General features: G+C 33.8%; 1 protein-coding gene across 2 annotated transcripts in view; it reads left to right on the top strand.

Annotated features, from left to right (window-relative positions):
• LOC129224432 (SH2 domain-containing protein 3C-like) overlaps nucleotides 1-15,538 on the top strand; it is a 102,220-nt gene that overhangs the window by 66,140 nt on the left and 20,542 nt on the right. For both annotated transcript variants that reach the window (XM_054858886.1, XM_054858887.1), the window contains 2 exons: nucleotides 4,863-4,926; nucleotides 10,709-10,954. In XM_054858886.1, the coding sequence (XP_054714861.1) occupies nucleotides 4,863-4,926; nucleotides 10,709-10,954 (310 nt within the window). The remainder of the gene's footprint in view (nucleotides 1-4,862; nucleotides 4,927-10,708; nucleotides 10,955-15,538) is intronic.

Genomic DNA, 15,538 nt, shown 5'->3' on the forward strand with positions numbered 1-15,538 from the left:
AATTTTATTTTAGAATTAAAATTTTTCAGTCTCAAGTTGTACTTTAAGATTAAGCAAATCATTTAGTGAAATCCCGAAGTCTCTAAGTGGTCTAGTTGCTGAGATATAAGCAAAAGCAAACTTCAGATTTTTCCGTGATAATAAAAGTGCTTAGAAATAAAATAAACTGATTTTAATCAATGATTTTGTTAAAAATATCCCAAGATTCAAATCAATTGATTTAAATCATTGATTTAAAAAAAATCACTCTATTTAAATCAATGATCAAAAAAAAAAAAAAAAAAAAATCTATTTAAATAATGGTTTCAATCAAACTGATTTAAATCAATGAACCCTGTCTAAAACTGATAACAAAAGCAATTTATAACCGTGGTGAAACTTTGGTAGATCTTAAGGACTAAACTATAGTTAGTCCATATAGGGGTGAATCGTTGGGAAGTCGCGGGAGGTCACTATAACCTCTCAAAATTGTGCTTATTCGAAAAACTTTCTCTCACGAATCGAAAAATTTCGAGTCAGCGTTACAAAACTGCACTTCTCTTCTCATTAGATATAGAGGGCCTTAGATATACGTATGCGTGCATGCTTGTATTTTATCATTCGGTAAAATTTGGAGATTCATTTGGCAAATTGAAAAAAAAAAAAAAAAAAAAACCTAATTGCAAATTGCTGAAATTTAAGTTCGTGACGCCCCTGAATCCATAAAGAATATTTGAAACAAATAAGAAGTTTTAAATTTTGTTGCAGACCTCGTCGTGGTGCACTCTGGATAACGTTATATCTGCTACGGCGTCTGCCGCTCTCCTTGTGATTTCGCATAATTTTAATTTTGTTGTCGCAAGATATTGGAGAGCCCGCGATTTAACGACCTAATGGTCAATTGACCCTAAATTTAAGAACTAAATCAAATAAGAATTATAATATATCGCTGAAAAATCAGAAAGATAAAAGATCTTAGGGTTCACTAAATAAAAAGGTCAAAGAGCTAAAAAGTCCACCATTTGTGTAAGGCTTAAATTTTTTATGTGAAAAAAGAGTAGGGGAAAAAAACTCTATATATTAAATAGTTATCAATTATACAAAAAAAATTTCTTCTTTTTTTTCTGTTTTTAAATTTATTATTATTATTATTTTGGCCGTTTACGGAGAGAAATTATTCTGGGCAAATGGTCTGGTGATAGTAGATCGAATAAGTAAAACTTCACATTGTTTTATCAGTTGAATGATCAAATCGTGCCAATAATGGAATGAGTCGCCAAACTAGTAACTGGTTTCCGAAGGGTGTGTACCCCGAAATTTAATGAGTCGATTTTTTTCTGATATTTTCCCTCGCATATGCATTATTGTTACTATTATTTTTTTTGTATACTTAGAACGTTTACGTGTCCACCCCCGCGACACTATTTCGTAACTTTATTTCTCAGAGTCTACTGCAGGATCCATTAGCAATTCAATTGTCTTTTTAGCTTCCATTTTTTCTCCTAATTACATTTTTCATGGAAGAGGAGAAAGAAAAGAAAAAACTCATATAATCATACAATTGGTAAAACGTAATCACATACATACACATACATAACTCAATTCTTGAAAGGGCATATCATTTTTTTTTTTTTTTTTAAAGTGGACTTGCAATACTAATTACATTTCTAGGAACGGTTAATGCAAATATTTAGCTCTCAGAAAAATATGAAGTAATGAAATTCATAAACATCTAATTACCGTATTTTTTTTTTTTTTTTTGGCTGCGCTAAACACTCCATTAATATTTACATTTGACCCCATTAATATTTTTATATTTCACATAAATTATGAAACACTTTCACATTTTTAAGCATCATAAAAATGTTATGACCTTGTGACCCATAAGAAACCACTTTTTCAAACCATTATTTATTTACTTGTTTCTATTATTATTGCTTCATTTAATTATTTATTATGATGTACTTTAATTATTTACTTCAAAAAAAAAAAAAAAATCAGAGTTATTTCTTGGAGGTGAGAAATATTTTGCCATGTTAAATGTTAGGGAATAATGAGGGAAATGATTATTTTTTTATGCAGTTATTTGCGGAAAAATATCTCGCGTCATTTTTGACCCCGTTAGTGTCTGGTGCTATGAATAAAAATAAGTATGATGTATCGAATTGTGTGCACTCAGACACAATTAGATGCATTGTCTCACGATTAAAAGGACGAAGTCGAATTTTCTTCAGAACACTGCCATACGGCGAAGTGAATAGGTGTTGGAGTCAGATTTGATTTCATAAGGGTTAAAGGACGATAACTAAATTTAGAGAAGGACTAATAGACACATAACATATCGCGCAGTATTGTTGAACTTCTTCCAATGAAGCATACTGTGTGTTATTTTGTATATTGCATCTGTTAGTATCTGTTCTGCTTGCAGATTCATTCCAGACAAAATCCGATTTAATTGGGATTGGGCAAAGTTCGGAATACCGGAAACTGGAAGTTCGGATTAACCAGAAAATTGCATTTTACGAGACAGTACTAGTACTAAATCTCATTCTTTTGTGTACAATAAGACACATACATAATTAACTATATTAGTTCTATGCATTGTACTTTTCGTGAATAAAATTTAATGAAAAGTGTTACACTACATATTTAACGAAAACTACCTGTCCCTGTTCAGAGCCATGCTTTTATGTAAAGCATTCTGTTACTTTGATCCGAACGCTACAGTACAAGTGATACACTGACTACACAAGCAAATGCGTTGAGTAAAAGGCGGAGAAAGGGAAATTTTTTGTTAGAAAAATAAATTTAAATTTTACAAATATTTAAACTTCTAAAATATTTCGAATTAATCGAAAGTTCGAATTAACGAGGCTTAGATTATCAGAACTCAAGTATGCACGTGAGTGCAATTTTATTATATATCGTCGCCTCAGAGCAACCGTAAGATATCTTACCAGGAAACATCACGATCAAGGAAATTCAAAAAAATTCCAAATTGGTGGCATTCGAAAGAGCATTGGAAAACATGTTTATGGCACTGAAACTGCGTGCCCTCGTGACCACGTTATCGAAATATGATGTCTTAAAAAATGCCGAAATTTTTAGTAAAGTCGCCAAATTTAGCGAGTTTTGTTCAGAAATGGAAGGCACGGCGCGAATTCAACATCTGCATCTGACAAGACATTTCACTTCCATATTTGGTCACCACCAAAGCGCGTGAGAAATATCGCATTAATTCTTTATTCGGGGTGACTACCATGGCGCGGGGTGTCGTGGCACAGACTACAGCATTGAAATTTTCAGGGGCTTGTGTTCCGGGATATTAACGTGCAACTGTATAGGGGAAAACGTCACAGCCCGAAATATTTGTTTTATTTTATTGTAAAAACAATGGAATTTTTTGTTATTCTTAAGACTGTTAAAAAACTGATGTTTAAAACTTTTATGCTTCTGCGGGTGAAATATTTCCACTGAAAGAGTTTTTTCGATGATGAAATTGTTTTGAAAAAAATATAACCGTAGAGAAACGGTAAACACACTTTAAAGTCTTTTTTTTTTTTTTTGAAAAGTCGTAAATCTGAAGTCTTCAACAGTATCTAAATACGAAGAAAACGACATTTTTAAAGATTTCAAACCATGCTCTCAAATTAAAAAAAAAAACGATTTCTGTCAGTTATTTCCAGTGTGTTTTTCGTTATGTGTATCGTTTTCAAGTTATGTGTAAACCCTCTAACAAGTCAAATAAAAAAAAACTGTATTAATTTTTATTTTGCTCGTATTTGAATTCCCTTTTAACGTGAAACATAATTGGTAAAAGTGACTTCAGTATTTTTAAAAATGACTAAATAACATGCAATATGATGTGCATTTACGTTGTAGCGACTTTCAGTTGCAGTGACAGACTTTTTCGAACTACAGGGGTTGTTGTAATGAACGTCGACTATAAAATTTTTGATAAGAATCTGTTATGAAGTAATTTCCGACATCGTTAGTTTTGCTGTGCAAATTTTTGACATTTACTATCCGTTGTTTTCTTTTTTTTAATTATTATTTTTTTCGATTTTAAATTAAACATTTTCGCTAGCAGTGGTCAGACAATAAAACTTCATGAATGATAATAACTTTTGAAAAAATAAATAAGAGCTGGGATACTACAATCCATGATCATATTCTTTCAACATCAAAAACTATTCATTTTATTTTCAATATATAAGTTTTAATAAGCATGTTTTTTTTATTTAGATATTAATTCTCGTACATAATTATTAATTACTTACAACACATTTCATTACAAGAGTACAAACTTAAATTAGTTAAGTAAAACACACTTGAAATGCACTTAAATTCTGAAATAAATTATTATCACGATTACAAAGTTAAATCCTGCGTTCAATTTCGTTATAAAGTTGTAGCTCCTCTGGATAAAGCTCTCTAGTTTCCATTTCACAGGCTTCATAGTTACTTTTTAATTTTACCCACACAAGTAAAGGGTTAATTCGAAACATCGTTTACGCGCTTTGCAGATGACCAGAAATGGAAATGAGAGTCTTGCTAGACGCAGGCGATGAAATCACGTGGTATTTTCCATTTCTTGCCAAGTCTTTAAATTTGGCGAATTTTCGTAAGATTTCGACAGACTTTGACCCCCCATATCTCAAAAACAAAAAGACGAGGGCACACAATATTTGGGTCAAATTTTTTTCTAAAGATACTCTTTCGAATGCGACCATTTTAAACTTTTTTCATGATTACTGAACTCGTGATGTTTCCTGGTTAGTGTTATTCCTGGGATTAGATATCTTACGGTTGCTCTGAGGCGACGATATATTGCACAATATTGATATTTGAATGATTTTAATTTCCATTCTTTTTTTTTCTAGCCCATGTTTCCATACCAGAAGGCTTAGTACACCTGGAAGCAGAAGGTCCTCCAGGTGCAGTATGGTAAGTGAAATTTAATTATTTATCAAAGATATATATATTCCTGCGAAAATGTATTTGCAAACATATTAGACTAACGTGCGTAATCAAGCGAAAAATACAATCTTCGTTTCAACTCTAAACTTATCAGAGAAGTGACTTATTACAACTGTAAATTAACCATTTTTACGAGTCATTAAAACTTACCTTAAATTATAGAATATCAATGCTACGCTATCTGATCGCCGTTGTATTATTTGACTTGTGTGACAATTATTAAACAAATTTATTATTTAACAGACCTGTTCAGGCGCGCCCCGAACTTAAATGTTTGGGGGTGCGGAAATTCCCAATTGGCCGAATGGGACTCCAAATTTCACCGAATGATGACAATTTTACAGAATGAAACTCCAAATCTCGCTGAATACTGACGATTTTGCTGAATAGAACTCCAAATTCTACCGAATGATGTTACTTTTGCCGAAAAGGGAGTTTTATGGGAGGTCACAGTAGCCTCTGTTTCACAACTTTTTTCCGCACTATGCAAAAAAAAAATAAATAAATAAAAACTGTTCACAGTCTCACTAAAATTCCAAAAAAAAAGGAAGAAAATACTGATATAAAAATGTTTGTATCTTTTCTTTGTAATTAGCGTGGCTAGTTCGCTTGTACTGTCTAATTTTAAACCCCTGGGGTGCACTGCAATCCAAGAAAGTTCATCTTGCAGTTAGTTTACCAAGTCGTACGTTCTCTTCCTTCTCTCATCCTTCTTTCCTTTCAGATTTAAAAAAACTTCGGTAAATCGAAAATTCGGGATAAAAGAGAACACTTGAAAATGTAAATCAGGAGATCATATCAGCAACTTGAACTCTGGGTTTAAACATGTACACATTAACGAAATAAAGACTTAAGTATATGTTTTTAGGCATATAATTCTTATTTTTACAATTAATAAATGTATTCAATAACTGTCGCACAAGGCAGAAAATGACTACATTATGTAATGTCAATTTGACAATAGTTAATATACTAACGTTTGTCTTAATAATGCAGTTTTTTTTTTTTTTTTTTTTTGCTCTGTAAGTTATTTTATTTTGTTCTTATAATTATTAACAAACGTGAATGAGCAGTTAAAAATTATTACTCAGTAAAATAATTCCTTACTTTCTGATTAGATCACTTTCAAATTTAATAACTTTAATAACATTGTAAACACTGGAACTATTAAAAATTTTCGAAAAGAACTGGTAAGTTGGAGGGGAAAAAAGTAAATAGAAATATGTGTAGACCCCCGTATATAGAAATAGAAGTAGATGCGTAGAAATATATATAGACCCCTCCATCCAATATGACAAAAGAAATCGACTATAATTGCGTTTTCAGAACTTCAATCCCAAACAATTTCTATTAAAGAGTCTCCTCCCCCCCTCTCCAATTTTTCCTTTTTTTTTTGCTTTTGGCAGAAGTTCATTTCAAACCAATGACCAAAATTTAACAGCTCTCTTTGGTTTTAATTAAAAAAGCAAAAATTTTAAATTTGATTTACCTGAATATTTGTTTGCATGAAAAAGTAAGCTCATCATTTGACGTCATTTCGCAGGAAATCAAAGTATTGTTGTTGTGTTCATTAATTTTATCAAGTATTGCAATAAGGTATTTATTTATTTCTTAACGGAAAAATGTTTCCTCATCTGCAACTTTGACAACGCGCCAATTTAAAGGGCAAACCCCCTCCACCCCACACACAATGACTTTTTTATAAGATTCATTTAGGGGTCAAGAGCCTCTACTGTTCTCATTTCTGAGCTGCTATTGACTGACGTCCGTTAATGAGTCCTTCTCAGAAACACCATTTTTAGAGGAAACTTTAATGTAGGCTGGTGAGATGACATGACGCCTCATATCCGGTCTCTCATTCCAAATTCTATCCCCTTGGTAAAAGTAGCTTCTATGGTGGGTGTAATGATGCGTTAATGGTTGACGATGAAATAGTTTTTCCGAGGATGGGCGTTATTGGAGTTCCCTTTCCTCAGCTTCATTTCTTTTTTTTTCCTGTCCTTTTTATTTTGATATCTAGAATTGCTTTGAATTATGGTGTTTTAAGGCCGTCAGTAGTATTCAATTCTGAGATCATTTTTTTTTTCTCGTCAATGGAAAGAAACTGAAGTAGAATTGCACAGATCTAAATGTTTTATTGTGTTAAAAAATTTTCACTAATTAATCAGTAAAACATTTTAAGTAAAACCTTTTCTGTTTCGACATTTGTGTATTTAAAAATGTGCAAAAATAGAAATAAATAAACGAAAGAGAGTTAATTTTTTTTATTAATTGTTGGTTTTTCGCCAAACTGTGACGATAAGAAGTAAAATGTGTTGGTGAAAACAGAAAAGTAGCGTGTTACATCGTAATTGAAGACTAACGAGCTGATGTGTGCATCACATGACTTCCTTTTACTCCAATTTAATGTCATTTCCCCATTACTGGCAATTTTAATGTGATTCAATAGTCTACTCTCTAAATATCACCAACAGTGGCCAAATTGGAACAGATTTTTAAAAAAAATCGCCAAATTTGTCGCCAAGTTGTTCACAAAATTTGGCGACCAAAAGACTGGCAATGTATCGCCAAATTACAACATCACTTGAGTTTACATCGAAATTAACAATGATTTCCCCCTAAAAAGGGGAAAAAGACCCCTTTAGAAACACCCAAATGCAAGCAAAAGGGGAGGTGCACAACTAGATCCCACTAGGAGTCTACGTACCAAATTTTAACTTTCTAGGAGATTCCGTTCTTGAGTTAAGTGATATAAATACGCACAGACGCACATACAGACGTCACGAGAAAATTCGTTGTAATTAACTCGGGAATCGTCATTATGGATTTTTCCCGTGTCTATACGTTCTTAGGCACTTATCCACGTGTGATCGAGTCAAAAAAAAAAAAAAAAAAAACTCAATATTCATTCCGGGGTGAGTAAAATGGAAATTAAGGTCGATTTTTGAGTGAAATTTTTTCGCGAATACAATACTTCCTTTTTTTGTAAAAGGAAGTAAAAATGGAAAATGCAGTAAGTGCCAAATAACTAATTTTACAGGGTATCAAAAATAAGGTTCCAGGCGGATTGTGGCACTTACTGCGTTTTCCTTTTTTTTTTTTGCATTAGAACTTGGACCAACCAAGATAGTATCCTTCAAAAACCTTCAATGGCACTTACTGCGGTCTCCACTGCATGGGCGCTATCACTTGCTCCACTCACTGGCGGACCCTAACAACGTTATTTTAACTATTTTTAGGTGGGATAGGCTAGGCACATAAATCGTTAACCACAGTGAAATGCTTGGCATTTAGTCGAGTCCCGACTTACGCGAGGGATGCGTTCTAAGACTCCTTGCGTAAGTTGAAATTTCGCGTTGTGGAAAAATATATGTATACAATGTCTTTAGAAGCATACCAAATTCTTTTAGACATTTATAAACAACTCTTAAACTGCTTTAAAGCATTCCTCAACTATACACAAAAGTTTCTTCTTTAAAAACCTGAACTTTTACTGTATTTAAAAAAAAACTGTTTTATTCAACATGAAATACTTTAAGATGCGCAAAATGAATGATCAATGGGAGGGAAAGACATAAAATAAAACTACACGGTACGCAGAGTATGAAGTGATAGTAAAATGCTGCATTATAATAGTGCTGTACAGTAGATACAGTAAAAGCTCCGGGGGTCCTAAACTGGTTAAATCACTTAGTGATAGGTACAGTGGGCCCCCGGAAAGTGAAGTGAAGTAGATACAGTAACATATGTATGAGTTAAAAAATGAAGATAATGATGATTTATCATAATCTTCATTTCATCTAATCATTCATCTGCTCTATGATCAGATCGTTAATCTTATCTAATACGTTTTTAAATATAGTTGCTTCGCCTTTTCTTTTATAATGTTTTCGTTTATAATGTTTAATAATGTCCTGCAGGCAACAGCTCCTCTTCCTGATCTCTTCAATCCACAATACAGGAGCAGCTTCTATTTTCATAATATGTACTTTGCTAGACTGCTATGCAAGCTTAAATATTGAAACTAAGTCCTGAACTTTGACGGATATCTTTTTGTTTTGACTTTTAATGGTACGCATGGAAGATTCACTCATGTTTATTGTCGCGCTCGCTATCGTCGACGTTTTGTAGTTGTTCCGTCGTCTCGAGAATCTTAGCCTTTTTTTTATTTTATCAAAACTTTCTTTTTCTTCCCATCTTCATGAAGTTTAGATGAAGGTGCCACTAAGGTACCATTATATTTCATCAACTTTGATATTTAGAATGAAAATAAATAAATAAATGAAGGATGCTGAGTGGTTATTTGATGCACTAACAATTCGATGCGTAGACTAGTTTGATGTGGGAGCTTTCGCTGTCAGTGATGCTTAAAGGGATGTAATAAAATGCACGAAATCAACAATGAAGCCGATACTTCCTTCTAAAAAATTCGTTTTGTGGACGAAAAATTCGCGTTAGCTCAAAAATTCAAAACTCGTGAAAAATTTGCAATGTAGCCATTTCGTGTAAGTCGAATCGCGTTGTAACGGGAGTCGACTACTTCATTTTGACGGGGGGGGGGGGGAATCTTGGCGTTTTCCAATTTTCCAATTTCAGTCATCAATTTCATTTGTTGCTATCCAGATTTTAAAAAAAGTTAGGTTGTTAAATAGCCTTTTTATATGATATGCAAAAGTGCAAATGTTAAAAACCACTGGCCTCTTTAAAATTCAGTTGAAAATTTGTTTTCATCAAAATAATAATAGTAATAATGAATAAACTTTGCATTTTGGTAGATTGAATATTTAGCAACAAGGAAGAGTGATCGACTTTTGTTTCTTTAATAATTTCAAACAACTGTTTTTGATTTTTTTTTCTTATCGTGATTAAGTTGAATCAAAAAGCCGTTTTCACAACTAATTTAAGAAATAACATAAAAAAAAAGAAAAATATTGTTCGCTATTAAAATATTTCCACAATTTTCTGTTACTGGATATAATTCTCTCCTGTGTCTATATTTATAATTTTAAGGAGAAAAGTAGCTCATAGTATTTTGGTGCATACAGAAATTAAATTATCTTACAGCATGCATTATCGAAATTAGTCAGGTCTGGATCTATACAAATTTTGAACAACAAACCTCTTTTTTCAACTCAAAGGTGTGAGCTTCAAGCTTCTAGTTGTTAAGACATCCAGTAAAAGTCTTTACATCTAGAAGCTCACACCTTTGAATTGAAAAAAAAAAAGAGTTCTTGGAAAACCCCGAAACACGTGTATTCTGTAGTCTTTATTTGTGCTAAACAACGTTGGATATTTTTTTTTGTCATCAATGCAGGGTTGTTAACCTTGGAGGAACAATTTGAGGAGCGTCCGTGGTGATTTTGAGGATCAATTTGAAATTCTGCAAAGCAGTTCGGTATTTTGCATAAAAATCTATAGAAATAACTCAAACCACATAACTAAAATTGTTTCAGAGCTTTAATAATCATTTTGAGCACTAGTATAAAAATTAATACAATAGTATAAAAATTAATAATTTTTAAATTAATAAAACAGCTTTAAATACTATTCTAATATTTGAGTATAAGCATGTTTAATTTCCCATATTTACATATGTTTGACATTATAATAGCAAAATATAAGTTCGGAAACGTTTGGTCAGGAAATGCGGAGCAAAATAACTTCTTTGCGGAGCCGCGGAGTTTTAACTCAGCAAAATGCGGAGCAGTTGGCAACCTTGTCAATGTATTGTAATTTCTTCTTGATTCAGGAGCCGCTGACTGGAACAGAGGCCTCTCCCGAAGAACTGAAGAAAGCCCTAGAATGGGAGCTGAGCCTGGACAACAACGACCTGAGGAGTCACGCGTGGTACCACGGCACCATACCCAGGCCCAGAGCTGAGGAACTCATGTCGGACGAGGGAGACTTCCTGATTCGGGATTGTATATCCAGACCCGGAGATTATGTGCTGACTTGCCGGTGGCGGAGTACATCTTTGCATTTCGTCATAAATAAGGTACGAAATTTGTTTCTTTGAATCTCAAATGTAAACGGATGGTCGAGTTAGCCCTTAATTGTAATATGTTGCCGCTGTTACCTTACCCTACGATGTTTGACAAAGTCAGATAGCCTTAACAGGTTGTTGACTAAAAGAACGTCCAACACAAGACGAGGATCGGAATTCAGAGCCTAAAAATATGCCAGAATTTTAACCCCAGAATCTTGCATAGTAATTAATTTCTTACACTATAACACTAGTGTTAATACTGCCCTAGTAGCACAATCGGTTGGCCGGCGGAAAATTGTTAGGCGCGTAGCAGATCGTTGGCCCTTCGTTAGCAAATGGTTGGTTGGATAACGGTTGCCAAAACGGACATTGCCTACCGTTGACCAACCATAAGCTCTACCGTTGAGCGACCATTTCCCAACCGAATGTGCTACTAGGGTGGGAAAATGTGACTAAAAGTTTTGAGTTAAAACATAAGATTGGAGATTTTATTTATTTATATATTTTTTTGTTTCTTCCTTTATTTATTTTTATTAATTATTGCTTTTTTTTTTTTTTTTTTGAGAGTAATATGAAAGAGTCAGTATTCGTTTGCCGTTAATACTTCCGTCAATATCCTTAGGATAAACTTGATATACATTTTAAACACAAATCTAAATTAAACAGGAATTCATTTCTTCTATAAAGGGTGGAGGAAGAAAAAATATGGTGGTATATCAGTAAGAAACAAAATTTGTTAATGCTTTAACGGAGAACCTGCGAAAATTTTTAGTCGCTACTGGCCAGCAGTCACAATTTCATTAGTAGACACACTTTTTTAATGCAAGCTGCGAAATGACATATCTTTTAATTCCTTGAAGTTAATAATAAAGTAATAATATCTAGCAATTATAAAACTAGTTAATGTAATTAATAAATTTTAAATTAATCAATTCACACAGACTAGATTTTACAAATTGCTTAAAATTAAATTATTTTTGAAGGAAGTGCTTGACAAAATGCTCTTTTAATCGCCATTTCTTTCATTTAGTCGCCCTGAGGCGATCGCTATTTTTGCTCTTTACAATGCTTAACCCTTAGATAGGCTTCCAAAGATGAACCAAGATGACGGAAATCCTTTTTTGATATCGATATCCTGCTTTCGAATGCACTTTGAGCTTTGTATTAAAGGGTCATTGAATGATATTTGCCGAAGAAAGTATATCGCACTTTCGATTGTTCTCTCCTTAGTGAAAAGTTTCTTTTACAACGAAAGTTTTAAGTATAATCTTCTTTATTCGTAATCTGAATACAGAATGATAATTTAATAATTTCTTAAACAATTCCATTGATTTTGTATCTTTATGATTTGACAATGTTTCAGTGAATTTATTTACAAAATCAAGAGTCGGGATTTACAAGTTTCCCTATAAGCCTGTAATAAAAGGGATCTTTCTTTAATAGAGAACGGATATTTAAGGAAATAAATATTGGTTCCAAGTTTTTGGTTGGGAATGCAACGTTTTCAATGAAAAGACAACGAACTTTGAAATAAAGTTTTGTTCCCCTCCAACCTTCCGACCAGTTCCGTCATTTTTAATTTTTCCGGATTCAAAAGGTGTATACCAATGCAAGTTTTATCGGAAAACAACAAAAACCTCGTTCATAAAATAGAAAAACACTACTTTTTCAAAACCGGGGTGAGGGGACGAGGGTTCAATTGACTAAATGACGGGTCTGTTTCCGACTATAACGACTCCAGGACCTGAATCACTGTTAAATGTTCCTAAACCGACGCACAATGGGGCGAAAGCGCCAAAAAGTGCTTAAAAATGTTTTAAAACCTATCTCTCTTGTTTGTTTACACAGGCAGGCTCGGACTGGCCCGCCTGCCAACCTGCCCTTCCTACTCTTTAAGATGAAATGCAATACAAACGCCTTCGCTGAAAAAAAAAAAATTAAAAAAAAAAAAAAAAAAACTTGTCTTGCAAAATCAGAACGAAGTTTTCTAATTGATTCGAAAGCTCCCATACCTTCCCCTCATTTTGAAGTTTCGAAAATTTTCCTCCGAGCCCGGTTTCCCTAATGTTATCGTCTAAAATTTTCCGTCTTTTGAGTTTCAATTTCGAAAAATTGCCGGGAAAAGTTCCTTCTATCCCATCTCTCCCCCCCCCCCCCCGTAATTTTTCCAAAGATGACCAACAAGAGCGTTTTTAAGACTCTTATTTCAAAAAAAAGTAAAGGGAGAGACCTTCGAATCTTCAATCAAAAAGACTGCCTATTCTGGAACTTAGATTTCGAAAACGTTCTGGAAGAAAGTTTCGAATCGCATTTTTTTCCCTAATGTCATTAAAGATGGACGGCAATAGCGTTTTAAGATTGAAATTAAAAACAATTTCTGGAAATAAGGCCACTAGATCTTCTCTCTTTATCTTCTAACATCATTGAAGTTAGTCTAAAACTGCATTTTTGAATTACACGAAGAAGTTTATTATTGTTGGTAGAGTCGGTAGGGGTTGCCGTTTGAATGCAGTTGTCTAGGCGTTTGTCAGAGTGAGTTTTTCTACACTTAGTTTTAATGAATTTCATAGTGGAAAAGTTGAATTTCGTATAGATATGTAGCAGTGCATTTTATAACATAATGACCACTTGACATCAATTTCGCCTAGTGAAAAAAAATCTCTCTGAGAAGATGCGAAATCAAACCACTGGGCGACTTCAGAAATTCGGAATGTACTTATTCATTATTTTTTCTAAATTGCCATTTTTGGCACTTGATTGAAAAAACTAGTGAAACGTGCTTTCCCCCTAAAAGTTAACAAAGATGGCCTACAGTCAAGTTTTTACAATTTCAATGGGAAGTCCACAAAATCTCTCCTCTCCCAAATAAACAAAAATCGTCTAAAATTGTGTTAAAAAAATTCCGGGGAAAGGTCACCAAACTCTCCCCCAACACATCACAAAAAATCGTCTACAACTGTATTTTTATGAATTTAATTCCGAAAATTTTGCAGGGGAAAGTTCCTCAACCCCCTCTTTCCAATGCCATCGAAGATTGTCAAAACTTTTGAATTTTTAGAGCTTCAATTTCGAAAAAATCGCCGGAATCGAAAACGTTTTCGAAAATGTCGTTAATGAGGGCTTTCAATTACGTTTTTAGAACTTCAGTTCCGAAAACATTCCAGGGGAGAGCCCTCAATCTCGAGTCCTTCTCCTAACGTCAATGAAGACCCACTAACTTATGTTTTTGAAGTTTCAATACTGAAAATTTGAGGGTTTACTCCGGACTCAATCCCTTCCCTTTACGCTACCAAAGATGGCTAACCATCGTATTTCAAAGCTCCAATTTCCGATGGAAAGTTCTAAACCCCATTCCTTTCCCCCTACGTCATAAAAATTGGCTTACAACTGCGTTTTTGAGACTTCAATTTCAAAAAATTTCCGGAGAGGAGCCCCCCATGTCTTTCTTTCCGTCTTTCTTTCCTCATCTTTCAACATCATTCAAAGATTGTCTAAAACAGCGTTTTTGGAACTCCTAACATCGAAAAGTTTTTGTTGAAAAGTTCTGAACCCCATGTCTTCTGCTACGTCATCAAAGATGGTCTACAATTGCGTTTTTAGGAGTTCAATTACAAAAAAATTTTCCGGGGGTAAGCCCCCAAACCCCTGGTTTTTAGTAACACTAAAATTGCGTTTTTGAAGCTATCATAAAACAACTGGGGAGAACTCATGTCTCTCATCTTTTCCTTCAAGAACACAAAGATAGCAAATAATTGTGTTTTCGAAAATATACCCTTAAATTAAAAAAAAATTCCGGAACGGGACCCCCAAACCTCCCTTTTACTTGTTAACTTCCAAATAGTCTAAAAATGCGTTCCGAACAAAAATTTTCGGGAGAAAGCCTGCAAACACTCCTTCCTTTGCGCGAATTTTAAACAAAACTCAATCAACAAACAAATCCAAAACTATCTTCAAATTTTATTTACAAATGCAATTTTAGTATTTCATTATGTTAGGTACGTAAACTGGTAAAAAGAGATGCCATTTTGTTGATGCAACCTTTCTTTTGTAAGGAAAAAAAAAACAATTGAGGACCTGAATAACAACTGAAAAAACTTCACGAGTTTTCAAACGAATCAAAAGTTAAAGGGTTTAATTTAGATAATAGATCCAGAATATTAGTAGAAACTCTTTTTTCAGTTTTTTTATTCTTGTGTGCGTGATACTCGAAACACTTATAACTTTCATACAAACTCTTTGAGCGAAGCACATTATACATTATTCGGGGGAAAAAAAACATGCTACAAATTTTTAACTTTTTAAAAAATTTTATTTTCATTAGTCCCCTCTCCCCCCTAATGAATTAAACAATCGCCCCTCTCAACAGGATTGTCTGGATCCGCCACTGATCGCTCCTCTAGAATGATTGTCTATATCCTTTCTGCGATCCCCCCCCCCCCCCCCCCCCCCCCCCATTGGCATGCGCCTTCAGAAAAATTGGGGTATGCGCCTTTTTGAGGACCCAGTCCGACCCTATACACAGGCATGCAGTTAGCGAGTTTTTTCGATTTGTTAGGGCTCAGGGTCCAAAGTTCGCAGTTTTACGCAGCTAAT

Source organism: Uloborus diversus, chromosome 6 (assembly GCF_026930045.1).
Source record: "Uloborus diversus isolate 005 chromosome 6, Udiv.v.3.1, whole genome shotgun sequence".
Taxonomy (NCBI): Eukaryota; Metazoa; Arthropoda; class Arachnida; order Araneae; family Uloboridae; genus Uloborus; species Uloborus diversus.